This window comes from Callospermophilus lateralis, chromosome 18 (assembly GCF_048772815.1).
Source record: "Callospermophilus lateralis isolate mCalLat2 chromosome 18, mCalLat2.hap1, whole genome shotgun sequence".
In the NCBI taxonomy this organism is placed as follows: domain Eukaryota; kingdom Metazoa; phylum Chordata; class Mammalia; order Rodentia; family Sciuridae; genus Callospermophilus; species Callospermophilus lateralis.
In genome coordinates this window covers 12,966,773-12,989,056 of record NC_135322.1, presented here as the reverse complement: position 1 = coordinate 12,989,056, position 22,284 = coordinate 12,966,773, and the positions used below count along the sequence as shown (strand labels likewise).

General features: G+C 49.0%; 2 protein-coding genes across 4 annotated transcripts in view; both read left to right on the top strand.

Annotated features, from left to right (window-relative positions):
* Axl (AXL receptor tyrosine kinase) overlaps positions 1-11,720 on the top strand; it is a 29,160-nt gene extending 17,440 nt beyond the window's left edge. Inside the window, exons 13-20 of the mRNA XM_076838231.2 lie at positions 381-476; positions 611-688; positions 1,583-1,675; positions 2,063-2,184; positions 2,782-2,891; positions 6,976-7,135; positions 7,695-7,831; positions 9,898-11,720. Coding sequence (XP_076694346.2) covers positions 381-476; positions 611-688; positions 1,583-1,675; positions 2,063-2,184; positions 2,782-2,891; positions 6,976-7,135; positions 7,695-7,831; positions 9,898-10,249 — 1,148 coding nt within the window. The 3' untranslated portion in view covers positions 10,250-11,720. The remainder of the gene's footprint in view (positions 1-380; positions 477-610; positions 689-1,582; positions 1,676-2,062; positions 2,185-2,781; positions 2,892-6,975; positions 7,136-7,694; positions 7,832-9,897) is intronic.
* A 2,622-nt stretch (positions 11,721-14,342) lies between these two features.
* Positions 14,343-22,284, top strand: part of Hnrnpul1 (heterogeneous nuclear ribonucleoprotein U like 1) — a 33,006-nt gene continuing 25,064 nt past the window's right edge. The window contains exons 1-3 of one of the 3 annotated variants that reach the window (XM_076838989.2): positions 14,343-14,748; positions 18,361-18,486; positions 20,457-20,610. In XM_076838989.2, coding sequence (XP_076695104.1) covers positions 14,454-14,748; positions 18,361-18,486; positions 20,457-20,610 — 575 coding nt within the window. In that variant the 5' untranslated portion in view covers positions 14,343-14,453. Of the gene's footprint in view, positions 14,749-18,360; positions 18,487-20,453; positions 20,611-22,284 lie in introns of all 3 variants that reach the window. The other 2 variants (XM_076838988.2, XM_076838990.2) reach the window with 2 other exon arrangements.

Here is a 22,284-nt window from a genome sequence, read left to right as displayed (position 1 = left end):
TAGCACCTCGCTTTTGCTGAGGCCGGCTTTGAACTCGAAATCCTCCTGCCTCAGCCTCCAGAGCGCTGGGATTACAGGTGTGCCCCACCCCGCCCAGCTAAAAGAAATATTTTTAATAACTGGTACAGCAGAGTGCTGAGCAATTGTGGTACACGACCGGAGCAAAATTGTGGCCACATTTTACTCCCATAGCTGCCGCTGTGGGGGAAGATTCCGGGTGACGGCAGAGGAGCTGGGCTGGGGAGGCGGGGTGTTCAGGGTAGTAGCTAATTCTGAATCAAAGCAGAAGTAGTTCAGCGTCTCAACCAAGGGCACATCCCTGCTGGCGAGGGCCACCTGGAGGGCAGCCCGCTCCATGGCTCCGCCCCTGCTCCCTGCAGTGAACAGCCTGGGCATCAGCGAGGAGCTGAAGGAGAAGCTGCGGGACGTGATGGTGGACCGGCATAAGGTGGCCCTGGGGAAGACCCTGGGAGAAGGTGAGTCCTCCCCATGCACACATCTCCTGAACCCTGGGGTCTTTCAATTCCCCGCCCCCACCCAGCTCCAGGAAATGCAGTCCCCACGCCCCTGCCACTCCCCCAGGTCAGTGTCTTCCTCCCGCCCTCTGCAGGGGAGTTCGGAGCTGTGATGGAGGGCCAGCTCAACCAGGACGACTCCATCCTCAAGGTGGCTGTGAAGACCATGAAGAGTGAGTCTGAGCATGCGTGTGCACACCTGGGGACGCCCATCCTCGATGCCAGGCCCCTTCCCCGTGCCCCAGGAGAGCAGAAAAGTCAGTGTTTATAGCTGGGGAATGGAGCTCCTGCCAGGTACTTCAATAGAAAGAATCCAACCTGGGGACATTACTCCCACAGCCGAGGAAGGGCTGGAGGAACGGCTGGAGCAGGGAGGCAAGCTGGACATCAGCGGCAGCAGCTGGATGTCACGTCCACCCCCAGGCCTGAAGGGCTGAGGGAGGAAGGGTGTTACCAGAGCTGTGGCGGGGAGCACCCGGAAGAAGATGGGAGCATAGAGTTAGAGGCCGCCTGTGGGAGCTGTAAACAGAGGGGACAGACAGCTACCCCAAGGGGATTCAAGGAGCAGAAAGAGCGAGAACTGTGCTGGTTCCTCCCCTTCTCCCTCCCCCTGCCAGTCTCTCATCAGCCTCCTGTTGGCAAACCCCAGCAGGGAATCCCTTCCATGGGAGCCTGGGAAATGCAGTTTTAGGATCGTCCCTTTGTGACCCATAGGTAGCAGAGCACAGGCAGGTCCCTAACAGCTGGATGCCATCTTAGGCTAGGGACTCCCTCTCTAAGCTTCCCTCGTCTGAGGGAAGACAGCAAGGTGCCCGGCTGCCTGGGTTGGAACTCTGCCTGTTGGTTTCCAAGTCACGGGAGTCCTTCAGGCAGGTTTCTTAAACTTTGGGGGCCTTGATCTCCTCATCTTTTAAATGGGACGATGAGTTAGAACATCTGTTTGATGGAAATCAGATGATGATGATGATGATGATGGTGATGGTGACAATGACGATGATAATGACAACAATGATAGGAGGAGGAGGGAAGGACGACCCACCCCCATTCACCTGATCTTCTCCCCCAAGTTGCCATCTGCACAAGATCAGAGCTGGAGGATTTCCTGAGTGAAGCCGTGTGCATGAAGGAATTCGACCACCCCAACGTCATGAGGCTCATTGGTGAGTGACCGAGAGACCCATTCCCAGGAGGCCAACCCGAGGGAAGAGCCCTCCTTCTGGTACTAGAAAGGTCAGTCTCCAGGCTCCCCGCTCCCTGCGCCTTTAGGATCAACGCATCCCCCCTCCTCTTCTCCCTCAGCCTGGAATGTGACCTCTGACCATTCCCAGAAATAGCTGAGGTCCCCAGGAGGGCTCCGGAAACATCCCTGGGAACTCTGTTAGAAATGGCTTCTCTGAAGCTCCCGTCCTTGCTACCCACCCCCCCAAACATATGGAGGCAAGATTTGAGGGGGAGGCAGAAGAGGATGCCGCCGGCTCGGAGGAGGTCTTGGCTTCCCCTCCTGTCCAGTGGGAGTGACAGGAGCTTCCTGGGGGGGTGGCGCTCAGGCGTCTGTTTCCAGGGTTCCGAACGAGAAGGCTTCCCAGCACCTGTGGTCATCTTGCCATTCATGAAACATGGAGACCTGCACAGTTTTCTCCTCTATTCTCGGCTTGGGGACCAGCCAGTGGTAAGGGGCATTTAATCCTCCAGGCCACAGGTATTCATGGAACACCTACCTAGCAGGTACCCAGCACTGCTCAGACCCGGGGAAGGTCACCGTGACCCCCAGCCTGCTCTCACGGAGCCTGTCTTCCAGCGGGAGGACCAGGCAATAAACAAGCTGAGGAACACATAAGCAAGATGACTTAAGTGCTAGGCAGGAAATGCAGAAGAATGAATGATAAGAAGTCCAGTGAATGGATTCAGTTAGACGGGAAGGCCTCAATAAAGAGGTGGCCTTGAAGGAGGAGTGGGCTTGTGGGGCACAGGGTGATTGGACAGGAAGCAGACCAAGCCAGGGCTCAGTGTGGGCACCGGCTCAGTCGTGGGAACAAGCCTGGTTTGAAGACCAGGAAGGAGGCCCCTGGTATGTCGAGGCCAGAGCAGTAGGGGATACCAGAGAAAGGCCGGAGCAGATTCTACAGGGCCCCATAGGCTATGGAAAGGGGCTGGGTTTAATTCTCAAAGCCATAGGGAAACCACTGGGGCGGAAGGGAAGGAGGAATGAGAGGAGGCCGACCTGGGGGACTGCGATGACCTCCCTCTCCCCCATCTTGGCCCCCAGTTCCTGCCCACTCAGATGCTGGTGAAGTTCATGGCAGACATTGCCAGCGGCATGGAGTATCTGAGTACCAAGCGATTCATACACCGGGACCTGGCCGCCAGGAACTGCATGTAAGGTCAAGCCTTTTGGGATCCTCAGCTTCCTCAGAGAGCTCCCCCCCCCCTCCTTCCTAGGATGAAAGCAGGGCGGGACCCTTCAGGGAAGGTCAGAAATCAAGACCCATTTAGAAAAGTCAGCAAGGGCCAAGCATGGTGGTGAGACCAGGAATCCCAGCGACTCAGGAGGCTGAGGTAGGAGGATCGCAAGTTTGAGGCCTCAGCAATTTAGTGAGACCCTGCCTCGAAATAAGAAATAAAAGGCGATGTGCTGGGGTGGGGGAAACGTGGCTTGGTGGTAGAGTACCTCTGGGTTCAATCCTCATCACTGCAAAAAAGAAAAAAGGAAAGGTCAGCGAAGGAATCTGGGAAGGCGTCCTCAACCAGGGACACCTGAGTTGATATCTTGAAGAAGAATGGAGGACAAAAGAGATGGGGTTGGGGAGACAGCTCAGTGCACAGCACGAGGTGAGTAAAGGGGAGGTGTGACATGCAGGTCCCATCTGGGTCCCCTCCCTTGCTGAGTGTCTTGCCTGGGACTGCCCTTAGGGAAGGGTCACATTGGATAAGGAAATCAGATTCCTCTGCAGCAGCAGGCAGGAAATAGCCCAGAACTGGGAGTAAGAGGAGGTGCAGAAGGAGCGGAACCCTAAGCTTAGACCCTGAGTCTCCTGACAAGGTCAGAGTCATAGAAATCACAACTGGAGAATCACAGAACCTTCTGAAAAGGGCATCGTATTCACAACTCTCAGGAAAATGGAAGTTTCTCCCTGCCCCAAAACTTTTTATTTTAAAAAATTTCAATCTTAAAGAAGTTGAGAGAATCTTAAAGAAGTTGAGAGTGAACACCCCTGTTGACATTTCTCCAGGTTCCTTTTCTTCTCTCCCCTCAACCATTTACAAGCAAATCCCTGAGATCCTGATTCTTCATCTCTAAATCTGAAGTGGGTAGTTCCCAAGAATAAGGGTTTTCTTAATCTAATCTAATCCACAGTTCTATTGTCCCAACTAAGAAGATTAATAACGATTTTGTCACATAACCCATGCCACATTTGGATTCTCCCAATTTTATTCTACCAAATTTTTTTTTTTTTTTTTAGTACCAGAGTTTGAACCCAGGGATGCTTAATCATTGAGGCACATCCCCAGCCGCCATTATTATTATTATTATTATTATTATTATTATTATTATTATTATTGTAAGTTGCTTAGGACCTCACTAAATTGCTGAGGTTGGCCTTGAACTTTTGATCCTCCTGCCTCAGCCTCCTGAGCCCTTGGGATTACAGGCGTGCACCACTGCTCCTGGCTACAAGGTCTATTTTAGAATAAAGGGTTGAGTGTCTCCTGTACACACATAGATGGATGGGATGCACAAATACGAAACACAATATCTGCCTCCTCAAAAATGTGTGCTCAAAAATAGCAACACTGTTTACAGTTGTTTCCCCTCATGATCAGGAGGCTGGCTGGGAACTGAGGCTTATGCTGCTGCCTTCACCATGGGAGAGTATGGTACAGAGCCCTGGGGCTGCCCTTGAGGAGCCACACTGGACAAGGAAACCAGACTCCCCAGCAATAGACAAGTAGAAATTCAAAATTCAAAGTACAGTTTCTACTGAAAGCTTATTGCTTTTGCAACATCATAACATCAAAAGGCCCTAAGTGGAATCATTGTAAGCCTGGGACTATCAGCACAAAAACAAAGCAAAAGTGGAAAAACCCTAGAGGGGTGCTTAATGGAAGGAAATGTGTTTCTTTTTTTATTTCATTTTTATACTTAACATTTTGATATATATTTACATTCACTAAATATACCTTAACCAAGTGCAGTGGTGCACACCTGTAATCCCAGTGACTTGGGAGACTAAGGCAGGAGGATCACAAGTTCAAGGTCAACCTTGGCAAGCTAGCAAGGCTCTAAGCAACTTAGTGAGACCCTGTCTCAAAATAAAAAATAAAAAGACACCGGGTGCGGTGGCATGCTCCTGTAATCACAGCAACTTGGGAGGCTGAGGCAAGAGGATCACAAGTTCAAAGCCAGACTCAGCCATTTAGTGAGACCCTGTCAGCAAGACCCTGTCTCTAAGTAAAATATAAAAAAAGGATTGGGGCTGTGGCTCAGTGGTTAAGCACCCCTGGGTCCCATTCTCAGTACAACAACAATAAAATAGAATACATCGTATGTGCAGCTCAGTGAGTTTCGACGTGTGTATTGACTCAAGTAACCACCGTGGAAGGAATATTTCTCAGCCCCAGGAGACTCGTTTGTGCCCCTTCCCAGTGTTTTCTCCTAAGCAGCAGGTTCTCTTTGTCACCAGCACTAGTTTCACCTCTTCCTAAATGTCCTATAAATGGGATGGTGCAGCGGGTCTCCCCATATTGGGCTTCCTTGACTCAGCCTAACACTTTTGAGATGGTGTGTGTTGCTGTGTGTACCAGCAGTTTTTTTTTTTTTTTGTTGTTGTTGTTGTTGTTCTTTTTAGATGTACATGACAGAAGAATGTATTTTGACGTATTATACATACATGGAGTATAACTTATTCTAATTAGGATCCCATTCTTGTGGTGGTACGTGATGTGGAGTTTCACTGGTGGTGTATTCATATATTAACATAGGAAAGTCATGTCTGATTCATTCCACTGTCTTTCCCATTCCCCTCCCCCTCCCTCCCTTCATTCCCCTTTGTCTGATAGAAAGTACTTCTTTCCTTCCCTACCCCCCTCTCCACCTTATTGTGAGTCACCATCCACATATCAGAGAAAACATTTGGCCTTTAACTTTTGGGACTGGATTATTTCAGTTAAAATTAACATAATAGTCTCCAGTTCTTTCATTTCCTGGCAAATGCCATAATTTTCATTCTTCTTTAAGGCAGAGCGGTATTCCATTGTGTATTTACACCACATTTTCTTTACCCATTGATCTGTTGAAGGGCACCTAGGCTGGTCCCATAGTTTTAACTCTTGTGAATTGAGCTGCTGTAAACATTGATGTGGCTGCGTCACTGTAGTGTGCTGATTTTAAGTCCTTTGGGTATAGACCAAGGAATAGGATAACCAGGTCCAATGGTGGTTCCAGTCCAAGTTTTCAGAGGAGTCTTCATACTGCTTTCCAGAGTGGTTGCACCAATTTGCAGTCCCACCAGCAGTGCATGAGTGTTCCTTTCCCCCCATATCTTTGCTAACATTTACTGTCGCTTGTATCCTTCATAATTGCCATTTTGATTAGAGTGAGATGAAATCTCACTGAGCCAAAAATTCAGTTTGAATTTGCATTTCTCTAACCAGCAGTTCATTCTTTCTTTTTCTGGGTGGGATTCCCTAGTTTGGATGGCCTGGCATGTTTTTTCTTAATCTGGGTGCTGGAAACGTGGATGTGTTTGTGAAAATTCAATGAGCTTCATTTATGATTTGGGCACATTTCTGTTTGTATCACATAGTTCAAGAAAACTTTTTTTTTTTTTTTTTGTACTGGGGATTGCACCCAGGAGAGCTTTTACCACCAAGCTACACCTGAAGCCCATTTATTTATTTATTTATGTATTTATTGACAGGGTCTTGCTAAATTGCTGAGGTTGGCTCAAACCTGTGATCTTCCTTCCCCAGCCTCCCAAGTCACTGGGCTTACAGGTCACCACACCTGGACAATCCAAGAAGACTTTAAAAATCATGGCAGTAGGGCGCTCGCCTAGTAGTTCGAGGCCCTGGGTTTGATCCTCAGCACCTCATAAAAGTAAATAAACAAATAAATAAAATAAAGATTTTTGTGCCCAGCTACAACTGAAAAATAAAATATTTTAAAAAACAATTAAAAAAATCAGGGAATTAAACTCAAGAAGCCTAGAAAAGACCTCAAATCTGGCAAAAGCCAAAATTGGAAGGGTTCTTAGAAACCCCTTGTCCCACCCTCTTTGTACACAAGGAACTAAAACTCAGGCAGTTCCCTCCCAGATGAGGGCGAAGATGCTGGCAGCAGATCCCCACCCCGAGGCAGGACAGTGAGGGCAGGAGGAAGAGCTGTGTGGGAGAGCCAGGGTGGGCTTCTGGGTGGAGGTGGCTGAGGCCCTGACCCTGGTCCTTCCCCCAACCTGGGCAGGCTGAACGAGAACATGTCCGTGTGCGTGGCAGACTTTGGGCTCTCTAAGAAGATCTACAACGGGGACTACTACCGTCAGGGACGCATTGCCAAGATGCCCGTCAAGTGGATCGCCATCGAGAGCCTGGCTGACCGAGTCTACACCAGCAAGAGCGACGTGGTACATGTGCCCTCACCAGAAGTGGGGAAAGTGGGGATTCAAGTCGTGGGGTGGAGGGCATTGGGGGCGTGCCTGGGCAGCTGCAGGTGCGGGGCTCACAGGGCCATGTGGCATACCGGCACAGAGGTGTGTTTACATGACCTGGGTACACATGGAGATGTGGGGGGCACAGCAGTGTACACATGCTGGGGGAAAGTACGGATTCATGTGTGCATGCATGGTGGCCATGTGGACATTGAGGGTCAGAGAAGCAGTGGTGACAATGTGTGCGTGTCTACAGCCTGGTTGTGGGGGTGGTGACACATGAGATCCTGTGACCACTAAGTGTGTAAATGTGTGTATGGATGGATGTCTATACATCCGCAAAAATCACCCAGACATGGATGTACCTATGGCATAGTGTACCTATGGCATAGTGTTTCTATGAACATCTGTGATACACCTCCAGGGGTGGCTGTGGACACATTTGCACGCACATGTGAGTATACCCCATACCTGTGTATCGGGAGGCCTTTGTGTAGAAGAGAACCTCTAATTGCCTCCCCTCTGCTCCTTACAGTGGTCCTTTGGGGTGACAATGTGGGAGATTGCTACGCGGGGTCAGACCCCCTATCCAGGAGTGGAGAACAGTGAGATTTATGACTACCTGCGCCAGGGAAACCGCCTGAAGCAGCCTCTGGACTGTCTGGATGGCCTGTGAGCACGCTAAGAAATGCTCCCTCCGCCCCAGCCCCAGAACTCTCTGCAAACCCCTGAGCACCCACAGATGGCTCTCACTTCTCCAGGCCCCTAGAAAACCTGCATGGAGTCCCTCAGAAAGAGACTCACTTGTCCCTGGCTCCACGCCTAGCCAGCCGGTGTTTGGTGGGGGGTGAATTAGCTGAAAGGTGCGTTTTCCTGCTTTGTCTTGCGTGTGGAACACAAGCTGGGCCAGTTCCTTCTCTCTGAGCCAGGAAACCTGGGCAGTGTGTAACTGCCTGGTCACCCTGCCTCTGGAACCCCAGAGGCCTCCAATTCATCCCAGACTCCTGAGCACCCACACTCCCCTCAGGGACCCAGGACCCTCTGCAAAAACTTCCAGTTTGTTTTTATTGATCTTCTCCAGACTCTCAGGTATCCCCTGAGCTGTCTGCAGGACCCTTGAGGACACATTTAGCAATCTTTGCAGCATGATGGTGTAAGAAGGGCACTTTAAGGGTAAAGAGAGGATGTTGCTCGGGTCAGGAGGAGGCAGCCCCCAGATTCCCTAGGTCCCCCTCAGTTACTTCAAGAGCTAAGGCGAGTAAGAATAATAGCTAACTTTTTTTTTTTTTCTTTTTGGTACTGGGGATTGAACCCAGGGGCATTCCATCACTGAGCCATATTCCCAGCCTTTTTTTTGTATTTTATTAGATGCAGAATCTTGCTGAGTTGCTTAGGGCCTCGCTAAGTTTCTGACGCTGGCTTTGAACTCAGAATCCTCCTGCCTCAGCCTCCTGAGCTTCTGGAATTACAGATATACTCCACCATGCCCAGCTATAGCTAACATTTTTATAGAACTTACTAGAAGGCTCTGTTTGAGGTGCTTTGCATGTACTAACTCATTACATAACCACAAGGAGTATATAAGTATTATTATTATTCCCATTTTTGCAGATGAGAAAACTGAGGCCCACAGGGAGTATGGGTCACTTGCCACATGTTGCACAGCTGGTGGGGTAGATCTCTATGCCCCCAAATCTTATCTTTTTTTTTTTTTTTTTTTTAAGAGAGGGAGAGAGAGAGAGAGAGAGAATTTTAATATTTATTTTTTAGTTATCGGCGGACACAACATCTTTGTTTTGTATATGGTGCTGAGGATTGAACCCAGGCCGCATGCATGCCAGGCGAGCGCACTACCGCTTGAGCCACATCCCCAGCCCCAAAATCTAATCTTAAAACAACAAGCATTTACTATCTCACACTGTTTCTGAAACTCAGGATCTGGGAACAGCTTAGCAGGATCTCTATGGCTCAGGGTCTCTAGTGACATTGTAGTCTAGATGTTGGCTGCACCCAAAGTCACCTGAAGATGGGACAAGAACATTGCTTTCAAAGTGCGGCACTCACATGGCTGAGACTGGAAGCCTCAGTTCCTTGCCATGTGGCCCCCTCCATAGTGCTGTCAGAGGAAGTCGCAAAGTCGTGCCCACACTCAAGGGGAGAGGCTTTGTTCTTCATCTTCTCCCTGTACCCCCAATACTGGGGATGGCACCCAGGGGTGCTCCCATCCCATTTTATTTTTTATTTTTGAGGCAGGGTCTCAATAAGTTGCTGAGGCTGGCCTCAAACTTGTGATCCTCCTATCTCAGCCTCCTGAGTAGCTGGGTTAATAGGTATGTGCCACCATGCGTGCCAAGCTAGTCTTCATCTTTGGAAGGAGGAATGTCAAAGAATTGACATATCTTGAGTTGGAACAGCTTATAACTGGCAGAGCCAGAGTTTGATGCCAAAGTCTGCCCTAGAGGAACACATTGTGAATCTCTGCTCTAGGAAACCCTCACCAGAACACCACTCCAGACCCAGAGAGGTTCCCATGACCCTTCCCAGTTCCTGAGTCTTCTAGGACTCCACCCCCACCCTGGAAACTCTCAAGAATTCTCAAATCCCCATAAATGCTCCCAAAGTGCTGAGGTTCCCTCTAACTCTCAGGCCCTTGGGTGTCCTAAAATGTCCCCAAACCCCCAGAATGCACCCCTTCTGAGCCCCGGTTCAGTCTCCCACCCCTCCCCTTGCCATCCTAGATACGCGCTGATGTCCCGGTGCTGGGAGCTGAACCCTCGAGACCGGCCAAGTTTTACAGAGCTACGGGAAGACCTCGAGAACACGCTGAAGGCCCTGCCCCCTGCCCAGGAACCCGACGAAATCCTCTATGTCAACATGGATGAAGGTGGAGGTCCTCCTGAACCCCTTGGAGCTGCTGGAGGAGCTGACCCCCCAACCCAGCCTGACCCTAAGGATTCCTGTAGCTGCCTCACTGCAGCCGAGGTCCATCCTGCTGGACGCTACGTCCTTTGCCCATCTACAGCCCCTGGCCCCGCTGCACCTGCTGACAGGGGCTCTCCGTCACCCCCAGGGCAGGAGGATGGAGCCTGAGACAATCCTCCACCTAGAACTCCCTCTCAGGACCCAAGCTAGGCACTGCCACTGGGGGAACCTTACCCCCCACTTTTCCACTCCAGGCCTTATCCCCAACTGTGGTCCTCTCTTCCTACCCTTCCCACCCTCATCCCAGAGAGACCCTTCCTTTTCTCTGCACCGTAAACTCCTCATCCCTAAGAGGCCATGGTTGAACTGCAATCTCTAAGGGCCCACCCTCCTTCCCCCCAGGTCTGACATTCCAAGAATCTAGATGCCTATGTTTAAGGAGTCTAGATTCAAAGATTCTAGGTCTCAAAGATGCTATGAGTCTTGGGTTTTAAGGACCTGAAATCCAAAGTCTCTAAATAGTGCTGAGAGTCTGGACATGTAAATTCTAAGGCTGTGAGAATCTGCAGCTTGAGATTTTTATGGTTCTAAGATTCTTGATAAGGCCCCAAGTTAGGTTCTAGAGCTCTAAGATTCTAGCTTTAGAATCTAAGTTTCTATGAGTCTAGATTTTATTTTTTTGAGTTCCAAGTCCTTCAGGTATAAGATTCTAAATTCTATAATTCTAAAGATTCTATAATTCTAGACATGGTGGTTCTAAGGCCTGTTATAAAATTTGATTGTCTAAGGTTCTTTAAGTCTCAATCTTCTGGCTGTAAGAATCTAAACCATAAGGCTTCAAACTTATTTTCTTAAGTTCTGAGATTCTAAATGATGGTTGATTATAGTTTCTGAGGCTCTATGATCACAGATTCTCTTATATGAGATCCTGGATCTGAAAGGCATAAGATTCTAGAATCTGCAGTCCAAAAATTCTAAGATTCTAAAAATGGAGATTTTAAGGTCTAATGTTCTAAAATGTGTTGTTTTAAAACTTAGTCTAAGAATCTAAATTCTCTATGATTCTAGATCACATGCTTCAGGATTCTAGATTATTAAAGTCTTAAGATTGTAATGTCGGCATGTTTCAAGACCCTGTAAATTCCTATTGGTCTAAGTTTTGGATCTTAAGCATCCAAGTCATAAGGCCCTCACATTTGTGACTAAGTTCTAATAATTTCTAATGTTGGACACCTCTAGGTTCTGTGCTGCATTCTACCATTCTAGGATTATAGTTAAAGGTCCAAGAATACACATTTCTAAAATCTTAAGGTCCTAGGCTCTGTAATTTAAGATTCAAATATTCTTAAGAGTCTAAAAGTCTACAAGTCTAGAACATCAGGTACAACTGCAACTTTCTAACCATATAGTATTCTGTGTCCCTTCTTCTTAGGCACCTTCTCTCCCTCCTGCCCTCATAGGGGGTGTGCCCCCTCAAGCCTGTGCAATGCATTAGGGATGCCTCTTTTCCCCCAGGGGATGGACCATCTCCTTCCTTTTGGGCCATGCTGCCCCCTTGAGCCAGTCCCTCATTCCTACAGAGTGTGGACTATGATGCCTCCAGAGGGGCTCAGATCACATAAAATTTTGTCAATCACGATTTCGTCTCCTCTTATTTCCATTCAGCTGTGATGTGGCTCCTCTCCCTGACAATTCAGTTTCCCATCAGTAAAAAGAAGAGTTTGGTAGGGTCTGGGAAATCTCTCCTCACTAGAGAGGGTAGAAATAAATATACACACAGGCAAAAAGACACACAGGCAAAGAAGTTCACGCTCTCAAAACTTCAGTGAGGCTGTGTGCAGTGGCACATGCCTGTAATCCCAATGAGAGTTCCAGGCCAGCCTCAGCAACTTGTCTGGAAAAATAAATAAAGAACCTGTCTGGAAAAAATAAATTAATTAATAAAGCTGGGGAAGTATCTCCTGGTAAAGCATCCTGGGTTCAATCCTCAGGATTGAACCTCCTGTCTCCACCCCATCTCCCCCCAAAAAACTATTGAGAAACAAGCACAAATAGGTATATTCCCAGAGTCTCTCTCACATCCCCCCAAAGTAACAAACACATGAACAAATGGACATAATCGGGCATATCTGGTCACAAATGCAAAGACACAGAAATTTGGACACCTAGAGTAATAGAGAAACAAAATCACACTGGCACAGACATATTTAGAAAGATATGCACAGGCAGATGCCTGCCAGGAATAAGAAGAAATTTGAGTCACAGACACAGTAAAGTGACACATACTCAGAGATAAGTAGAATACAATAGGTCCTCACACACCCAAACGTTCAGACTCACATGGAAACACTGGTACAGAACACCTCGATCCAAAGACCCACAGACACCTGCCAAGAGGAGTCCTCTGGGTCCTGTACACAACACTATGTTTCAAGGCACTTGTTCCTGGGTGTGTCCAGCTGATGGAAAAACCCTAGGCAGCGCCCGAACGCCCCCCAGTGGCGGATCCTGAGAATCGGGCACGGTTCAATCCGGGCCACAAACTTTTTTAGAACAAATCGTTGTGGGGAACTGGGAGGAGAGAGGAAGTCGGACGTGGGCGAGGGGCGGGGTGTCTGGACTGGAACCTCCGGGCCCACGTGAGTGTCTGTCCCGCCGCTGAGTGGGTGCTGTGTGTTTAGGTTGCTGTGGTGTGAGCTTGTAGTGTAACTGTCCTGCGTGTCTTTGTCATTCGATGTTGCCTGCCTGTGCGGGCGTTCGTGGACGTATCTACACTGCATTTTGGTGTATTTTCCCCATTTGATGCATCTGATCTGACTCACGCCTGTTTATCTGTGTGGTGTGTGCCTTTGTCTGAGTACAGGCTGGTGGAGGCTTTCGTGGCCTTAGGGAATGGCTCAGTAGGCAGTGGGCGCCTGCATTGGGTATCTCTGCTTGTTTTTTGTTGTTGTTTTGTTGCGGCGCTGTGCATGGACCCAGGGCCTCTGGAATGCTAGGCAAGCGCTCTGCCTCTGAGTTACACCCCCAGATCCGCATCGTGTATCTCGAGTCTGTAGCTCATTTAAGTGTTGCCTTCTGAGTTCAGAGGCGACAGGTGGCGCAGTGTGAGGCATTGTCACTTTTGTGTATATATTAGCGTGAGACTTAATTACAGATCCGTGTGTTTGAGCTTGTCGGTATAGATGCCTAACAGCCAGATTTACCGACCAGCAGTATAGGATGTTCGGGATGGAGATCTGCGAACTTCTGAAGCTCTTTTCGAAGAGGTCGGCTCTGTGGTCGCGTGCAGAGCGTCCGTTTCACGTAAGGTACCAACCATAGAGAAAGGGCTGCGAACCTAGGATCGTGGGAAGAGCCGCCAGTGAGATGTACTACCAAAGGAAAGGGCATGCGTGTCCTTTACAACCTTCCTCCCGTTGTTAACCTAGCCTTTCTTTTCAACCTTTCTGGGCTATCTGAAGACAGATTTTGTTTATCCATAAACAAAATCTAACAGCTTAAAAGTAATATACCTACTTAATCTCTATTCCGTCTACCTCCCTCTACAGCTAAACTTGTGAGGCAATCTTCTGAAGAATGGCCAATCTGGTGAGCTTTTCCTAAAGCGATCAATCTATCCAGGCTTTAGTGAAATAAAACAATATTTGCGATTGGTGGATAGATTGTTTTGAAACCGCCCTAACGGCAAGGGGTGGGCCCTGCGAGAATTTATCTCTTTCCGGTTTCTTAAAGGCAACAGGAAGGAGGGAATTTCTGCCGACACCGCCCCCCCTCACACCCTGCCTCATTTGGTTGGTTCTAGTGATTTTACCCGCTCGGACTCCTCAAGGGGCGGGAGATCTGGATCAATCAGAATGCCTGTTACAGAGAAGCTTAGTTTGATCAAAGGACGGCGCAGGAAAGGCCATGGGGGCTCTCTTTCTGAGAGCTCATACTTGATTGGTGTAAGCCGTTACTCCCTTTTCCTCATTTGACCCTACAGCGGCTGGCGCGCGGACGATACCCAATCAGCGCGCGCTCCGCCTCTTGCCTTTTCCCGCCCTCCGCTCCGGCCGCGGCTTCGACGTAGGCCAACGCTTCCTCCTCGACAGCTCCGAGCCCCTCTCGGCCGTTCTTTTGAAAACCGCGCTCTGATTGGCTGAGTCTCCAGGCCCGCGCCCGTTGTCCCGCGCGCTGGCCAATTGGCTCTCGTGTTGCATCGTACGGAACATAGACGAGGGGGAGGTGGCGGCGGCGGCCATTTTGAGCCGCCGCCGCCATTGGAGTGGGGCCCCCCCCCTTTCCCCCTTCGCCTCCTGACAGGAAAGGTTTAAGGGGGACAGAGCCCTGGGAGGCCGGGCCGGGCTCGGGGGCCGCCCCGGGGGCCCGGGCCATGGATGTGCGCCGTCTGAAGGTGAACGAACTTCGCGAGGAGCTGCAGCGCCGCGGCCTGGACACTCGCGGCCTTAAGGCCGAGCTTGCTGAGCGGCTGCTGGCGGCGTTGGAGGCCGAGGAGCCTGACGACGAGCGGGAGCTCGAGGCCGACGACGAACCGGGGAGACCCGGACACAACAACGAGGAGGTCGAGACCGAGGGGGGCTCCGAGCTGGAGGGGACCGCGCAGCCACCGCCGCCCGGGCTGCAGCCGCACCCCGAGCCCGGCGGCTACTCGGGGCCGGACGGACATTGTGAGAGTGCGCGGGGCGGGGGCCGGGGAAGCCGGAGTCTGGGCCGAGGAAGGGCTGTGGGACGCGGGAGTCCGGCGTCAGAGGTGGGGAAGACGGTCTGAGGATCGGGGGATCCCGCGACCCGCCGCTGAAAAGGACCAGGGCACCAGGCCCTCGGGAGATCGGAGGGTGGATCCTAGCGTTCGGTGCAGGGGAGATCGGGGTGGGGGCTCGGTTTCAGAGATGACAAGGACGCGAGCAGGTGGGGCTCCGAGACCGGAAACCGTTGTTTGTGGAGCCTGAGAAAGTCGGAAGGACGAGGGGCTTTTTCTTTGCGATCTCGGGGGAGGGTCTTGGAAATGGTGGTCCTGGGTTCGGAACTGGGTGGGCTTGGTGGCGGGGCCGGCCTAGGGTGTGGACTGAGGGTAAGGAGCCCTGTTCCCAGGGTTGGGGAAGGAATGGCCAAGGGTCCTGCCTGAGCTGGGACAGTTGTGAGGGCGGAGGATGTTGAGTTTGCGGCCGGATGGGGTACTGGGAATTCTCGTGTTTGTTTCTGGAGTGGGCTGGTGAGGTGGAGGCCCTGGTGCCTTTAGATGGGAGCAGATGATCGCCGGAGTGTTTGGCTGGTGAGCATTTAGAGGATGTGGGAGACCAGCGTGGGGTTGGACTTTGAGGGGCCCACATCTCTCTTCCTGGGTTCGAAGACCAACCTTGAGACAAGCACAACTTGGGCATTTGATGCTGAGAGGGCTGAGAACCTTCTAGTGGGCTTCTAGAGGAGATGCAGGGAACGTTGGATGTCCAGACATTGGCAGGGAAAGGAAAGATGTTTAACTGGACATAGGAACTGAAGGTCTAGAGCTGGGAAGACTGTGAGGACAGATAGCTCCAGAGGTTACAACTGAATGGTTTGGGGTTAACTATGGACATTTTTTTTTTTTTTTAAGAGAGAGAGTTTTAATATTTATTTTTTTAGTTTTCGGTGGACACAACATCTTTGTCTGTATGTGGCGCTGAGGATCGAACCCGGGCTGCACGCATGCCAGGCGAGCGCGCTACCGCTTGAGCCACATCCCCAGCCCAACTATGGACATTTTTAAAAACGGGGGTAGCTGAGGGTGGGAGCAGAAAACAAGTTGATGGCATTTGAAGTTGATGAAGTATGTGAGGGGCAGAGAATCCTTGTGTCCAGCATGGAAAGTGTATATAGCTGGTCTAGCAAATGTGGGGGAGGGGAAGCGTGTAGGATGTAGAAAGAGAAAGGAATTAACTGTTGACTTGGCCTGGGGCCCCAGGGTGGAGTAGAGCCAGTGTTTGGGGGGCTGAGTCTCTCCAAAAGCGAGTTCCTAGGTTCCTAGAAGCAGTTACTTGTGTGCTCAAGAAGTAGTGGGGAAACTCCATCAGCCAGGAGGTGTGAGTATGAGAGCGAGAGGGGTCAGGGTAGATGTGCAGTCCTCTCAGGAGAGGAGACCATGATAGAGGAGAGATTGAATCTGGTGTTACAAAAGGGTAGCTTTCTAGCAGGACTGGAGAATGGGATTGGAAGAGCTAAGGAATAAGTAGAAAGGACTCTAGTGGCCTGGATTTGTGGCGTTACTCTGAAAAGAGTGTACCCTGAGTCTTGAGGGTAAGGGAGTAAGGAGTGAAATGAGAACACAGAAGAGATTTGGGATTGGCATTGGGAACTCACTTATTCTTGAAAGGTGAGATCTCCTAGAGGAGGCCCTGAGTGCAGATTTGGGATAAAATGGCCTAAGAATTTTTCTAGGACCCTTATGCTGGGAAGACTGAATTCTATGGCACAGACCTATGAAGGAGAAAGGAGTGGCCAGCATGTGTGCCTAGAGCTGAAGGGACCCTGGCAGGAATGCCCAGAAGTGCCTAGAGGGCAGTCCTGGCTTGGCTGTTGTCCAGAAGGGTCTTTGAAAGGAGAGCAAGTTGTGTGCTTTAGAGCACAAACTCTAGATTTGAACTTTATTTCAAATCTGGCTCCAAGACTAGGGAAGTCACTTTACCCCTGTGAGCCTGGTTTTCTTTTATGTAAAATGAGGATAATAACAGTGTCCCCCAGGATAGTTAAGAGCAAGATCACTTGTATGATGGACTTCACATTGGACCTGCCTGTTACTAGGAGGGAGATGTTTTAGAGAGTGGAAAAAGAACCCCAGAATCATTGCCTCTCTGGGTGAGGTTGCCTCTGTGGACACAGGAAAGATGCTTGGGGAGAGAGACTCCAATGGGGCTTTGTTGGGTGAAGAACTTTTTCTGTCCCCCTACCCTCTATAACAAAATTCTTGAGGCTCCCCTCCACTCCTACTTCAGCCTTGGTAAACAGACCTGTAGCAAACCATGTGACTTGTGACTTTCCTCCCTTTGGGCTGCACCTGGTTTGTGCCCAGATGTATTTGTCCTCTGAGAAAGGATCCAATCAGTTAACAAGTGGCAGAATAGTCTCTCCTTCCCTGTGGTTCTGCCTCACTGCTGCTGGCACAGCCACTCCCCATGTCTCTGGAGGCTCCTAGCAGCCAGCTCACCCCTGGGGTGACGAACCTATGTGCTGCCTCTCCTGAGCTTCTAAAGTCCTCTCTAGATTTGGCTACCAGGTTCTCCTCTTTGAGGGAGCTTCTCATTTGGTACTCTGCTTTTAGTCCCTCCTCTAGACTTTCACATGTGTTATCCCAACCCCAGGAATGTTCTCCTTTCTCATCACTGAGTCATCGCCTGTGAATCCTTGGAGTCTGGGTCTATCTCTTTCTTTCCAGGTCCCTTTCTCCTGGTACTTATCACCCTGAACACAATCAAAATGAAATGGTTTTGTACAAGTATTTGTTTAATGTGTGGCTGTCTCCCTAAACTCAAGGCTTCAGAGGAACATATTTGTCTTTAACTCTATTCCACAATCTGGTGTGTACTATGCACTTCATGAATAAAATATTGACATTCTTACCACTCTTCAGCGGAGCTGCACACATAAGACACCTTTCCAAAACCCTGCTAACCAAACTCCAGCTGTTTAGGACTTTGCCAGTGAGCCTGAAGACCATTGCTGTGATTCCTTCCCCATTTCCCTCCAACTGATATGGTTAGCATTTAACTTTGCCACTATTGCAGCATGGAAGACATTCTTGAACAGGGTTGGCTGGGCAGGTGGGAATAGTGAATGAGGCTGGACTGAAGGGAATTCCCCAAGCATTATATTAAACCATCTTAGCAGCTAGGCTGCTTGTTGTTAATTGTATTCCATGGAGTGCCAGGTGTCTGTGGAGTTGCCCCCTATGCTAGAGTGGGGACTTAGTTCTCTGATCCCACCATCTCCTTATTTCAGCTGGAACAGTTATGTTTCATTCAGTTAGTTGTATATTTTGGGTTTCTAGTCACAGGTGGACTTACAGCCTTTTAAGAGGCAGGAAGGCATACCGTCGGGCAGTTGGGGCTACTGCTTGTCCAGATTGCTTTCCATTTTGAAGGTGTTATCATACTTAACCTTCTGGCAGATGATTGGCTCCAGTGGGGATGATGTCATGTAGCATAAAAGAAGCCATCTCTAATCCAGGGTCCTCTAAAAAGCACCCATCTAACTATTGTGTTTTTTTTTTTTGTTGTTGTTGTTGTTGTTGTTGTCATCGACTTAAGATGTCATGGACAATATTACCAGGCAGAACCAATTCTACGAGACCCAAGTCATCAAGCAAGAAAATGAGTCAGGCTATGAGAGGAGACCTCTAGACATGGAGCCACTACAGCAGGCCTATCGGCCAGGTAGGAAAGCTCATGTACTTACTCCTTTCACAGAAACAGAATCTACTGTGGCCCTCGCTCTGCATGGAGTCTTTCTTCCCAGAGAGGCTTTGCCTCTTCCCCCGGGTGCCTTACCTTTGTTGCTATGACAAGGTATTATTTTTTGCTTTTGTTTTTGTTTGGTTTGGTTTTGAAGGAAAGAACTCAATCCCGCTTCTAAGTGTTAGGAGAGTAGAGTCTTCATGGTATGTTTTCAGGTGTTAATATCAATGTTTAAAGGATTTAGATGTGGAAGCTAATACTTGAGTCTTACTTAGAACCTTAGAATGTAGAAGCCAGGCCTTCTAAATCTAGTCCAGTATTTCCCATGTTTTGAAGAACATTATTCTAGGAGATATTATTAGGGGCTCTCGGGACAATGTTCTTTAGCCACATGCATCTACAAATTACAACATAGCTATACCACCTCTTGGAGATTCACTGTGCTCATTAGAACATTAAAGGCCCTGAGAAGTCCAAAATTGAATAAACCCAGTGTCACATTTAAATTTGGAATTTTCCAAACATGGAAATAGATCTGTGCCGAGCAGTTTCCATAATGCTGCTTTGGGAAACATAATGTAACTCTAGATTGGGAAAGTGGCTTGTGTAATGGTAGGATTGTGATTAGAATCCAGGAAACTGACTCCCAGATCAGTGCTCTTGGTAAATAAGTAGCATTCCTCACCATGTAGGTCTTACTATTTAGAAAGCAGGGTCCCACTGTGAAGCAATGACAGACTTGTGTTCCTTTCTCAGTGTTGTGGCCCCCGTGCCTTTTCTTAGTGCATCTAGTTGATTCTGTCTAATTCCATTCTGGTTCATCCACAGAATGAATTCCCCAGATGGTTCTTGCATGTGGCTCAGGACATAATGAATGTAGGTTAAATTGCATATTTGTGTCAGGCTCTGTGAGACCTGTGGGATCATTGACCCAAGGAGAATATTTTTTGTGCTGTTATCAGCAGACATTTGTCAAGGGTCTCCTCTGAGTCCAGCCCCTACTGGGAGCCTTAGAGGCTATCTTTAAGATAACCAAGCACCATCCTTGCCCTGGAGAATTAGGAACCTTCTTTGAGAGATTTGGTCCCCATGTCAAAGCTAAGGAGTGAGCCAAGTTAGTCTTGGATTAAGTGCTGAAGTAAGTAGAGTGAGCCAGCCACAGCAGCAGAGACAGGTGCTGAGGGAGGTATGAGTTGAGGCTGAACCATGGTTTACTCTTGTGTAGCCATCAATTCTTGGAGTCTAAGACTGGGACTTTTTCTTGGTCCATAAAATGTTCTCCTATCTTGACTTCCTATTTATCTTATGACTTAATTAGGTTATTTAACTTATGGGAGGGCTAAACTGCAGACCCTTCTTTGTGGAATGATTCTGGGCTATGTAGGAAAGTGACTAAAGCCAGTCAAGTTTACTACAGGACCATAATCCTCTGTTGAATTCACTTTTTCCCTCCCTTGTCAGACTGAAGAATCTTGGTAAGGACTGAGGTAGAGAGGTCTTTAGGAGGAGAAATTGGAGAATATAGGGTCTAGCCTCTCAGTGTTCAAAAGGATCTTGGTCTTCTAGGGCTACCTTCTACTCAGGGTAGGCCAAAGTCATTACCTACTTTTGTGGGCCTTTGGCAAATTAGCCAAAGACAACTGTTTCACCTTTAGGTAGGACCTTAGAGAGCTTGTTCTAATTTATTGCTGGAGTTCCTCCACTGCCCATAAAGCCTGAGAGCTCTCTGACATCTGTCATTCCATCAACTGCCAGGTACAGCTTGCTAGGGAACCTCCCTGCATCCTGATCCTTTTCTCTAGCACAGTCTCTTCGACTTTGTCTCAGCAAGTTCTCTGGGCCACTGTAGTCAGGAACCTGCCAACATCTCTTAGTAAAGGGGACCCAAGAAGTGGTAACTAAGGAGTTTCTGAGTGATTTTGTACCATGTGGATTTGTCCTGACAGTAGAAGTGAAGACAGAGATGAAGCAAGAAGCACCCCCCAGCTTCCTGCCACCCGAAGCTTCTCAACTCAAGCCTGACAGGCAGCAATTTCAAAGTCGAAAGAGGCCTTATGAAGAAAACCGGGGACGTGGATATTTCGAGCACCGAGAGGATAGGAGGTGGGTATAGGAGGCACTAGTCACCCTCATTCTGGTAGTTCTTGATGCCCTTAGCCTCAAGCTCACTGAGAGAAGTTGAACAGAGCCCTCCCTGTCCTTGTACCCCTTCCTGCACTCACTGCCACATGGCTTTCCTAAGTTTTTGTTCCTTCCCCCTTTTCCTCCCTGCTTACGATCTGCAGAGTAAATTCTAAACACCTTATATTTTCACATGTGAGGTGCCAGCCTGCCTCATTAAGTCCATCTTACTGCCCATGCAGTTCTGCAGTGTTCCATTCTTACTGGCTGCTACATGTCCCTGGGTTGGAAGATCTCTTTCTCACCCCTACTCCCAAACACACCCACTCCTCCTGTCTACCCAGTCAGCACTCCCAGTGCTTTTGTGAGATACCACCCTTGCACTGGACACTGGGCACGCAAAGGTGATTTGAACAGTGGGCTTTGCTTTCTGTTGTCCAAATGTAGGGACAGAGATAGTAGTCAGGATGTGGGTGAGTTTCAGGAGCTTATAAGAGGGAGTGGCCTCTGCTCTGGCCATTTCCCTTTTCCCTTTCCTGACAAGCCCTCCCCCTCCTTTCCCTCCAGGCCCTGTCCTACCCCTCCCTCCCTTCCCTCCTTCAGCTCCTGTCTGAAGCCTTTTCTAATCATGGAAACTAGGAGTAACCACTCCTCTGATCGTCTGGACTGTTCAAGTGACACATTTTATTTCCTACCTGGTGAGGTCCACCCTCTAATTAGCTTGTTACTCTCTTTTAAGAAAGGGCTTGGGGGCTGGGGTATAGCTCAGTGTAAGAGTGCTTGCCTCCCTCGCATGCACAAGGCCCTGGGTTTCATCTCTAGCACCACAGAAAATAGAAGAAAAAGCCAGGGTCTCACAGGCTATGATTAAAATTACGGAATGGAACCCACCTCAGTGGGTTTCCTCCACTGCCTCTCACAAAGCAAGAGCCATCTGCTGATGGAGAACAGAGGAGGATCCTTGCTCTGACCCAGGAGTAGCAGGAAGACTTCCCAGAATGGACTTAATATATCATGAGTTCAGCTTTGTGCCAGGCTCCAAGTTAGCACAGGACTGGCAGGGCTAGGAGGGGCCTCCACCAGAGGGAAGCCTGCTGCCAGAGGGGCAGGGGCTGCCTGATCTGCACACATTGTGAACCAGATGTCCAGGCATGATGCTGGGAATTAGACCCCCACTTTCTACCCTTCTTTCTTATTCCATACAGCAGGAGCCAGCAGTATGCTGAGTCCCTTTTTTAGTGTTTTGGTAGGAAGATATCTTATTCATAATTTAGGACACTTAAAAGACAAAAAGAAACTGGGAAAAAAAAATGGGTCATTTTAAATCCTCTCAGAGACAGGGTTTTAAGAAGCCTGATAGATTATAATTACTGGGGTTTATCCAGGCTCTTGCCATTGTCCTTCTTGGCCCAGCACCCTTGGAATACTGTGGTGACAGAGTTCACTGGGCATGGGCATGGATCAGAATCTTGGGGTGTGAGAAAAGGTCTGTGACAAAGCCCCCTAGATGGTCTTGATGCCTTTCCTTAGCAGAGCACAGCATTTATCCCTGGCCCCATCTAAGGAGTTAACAGCCATTGCTTTCATTACAAGTATGTAGGGTTCCAGACTTCTTTTGCTAAACTCTGGGAAGAAACTAAGATACAGGAAGCAGTT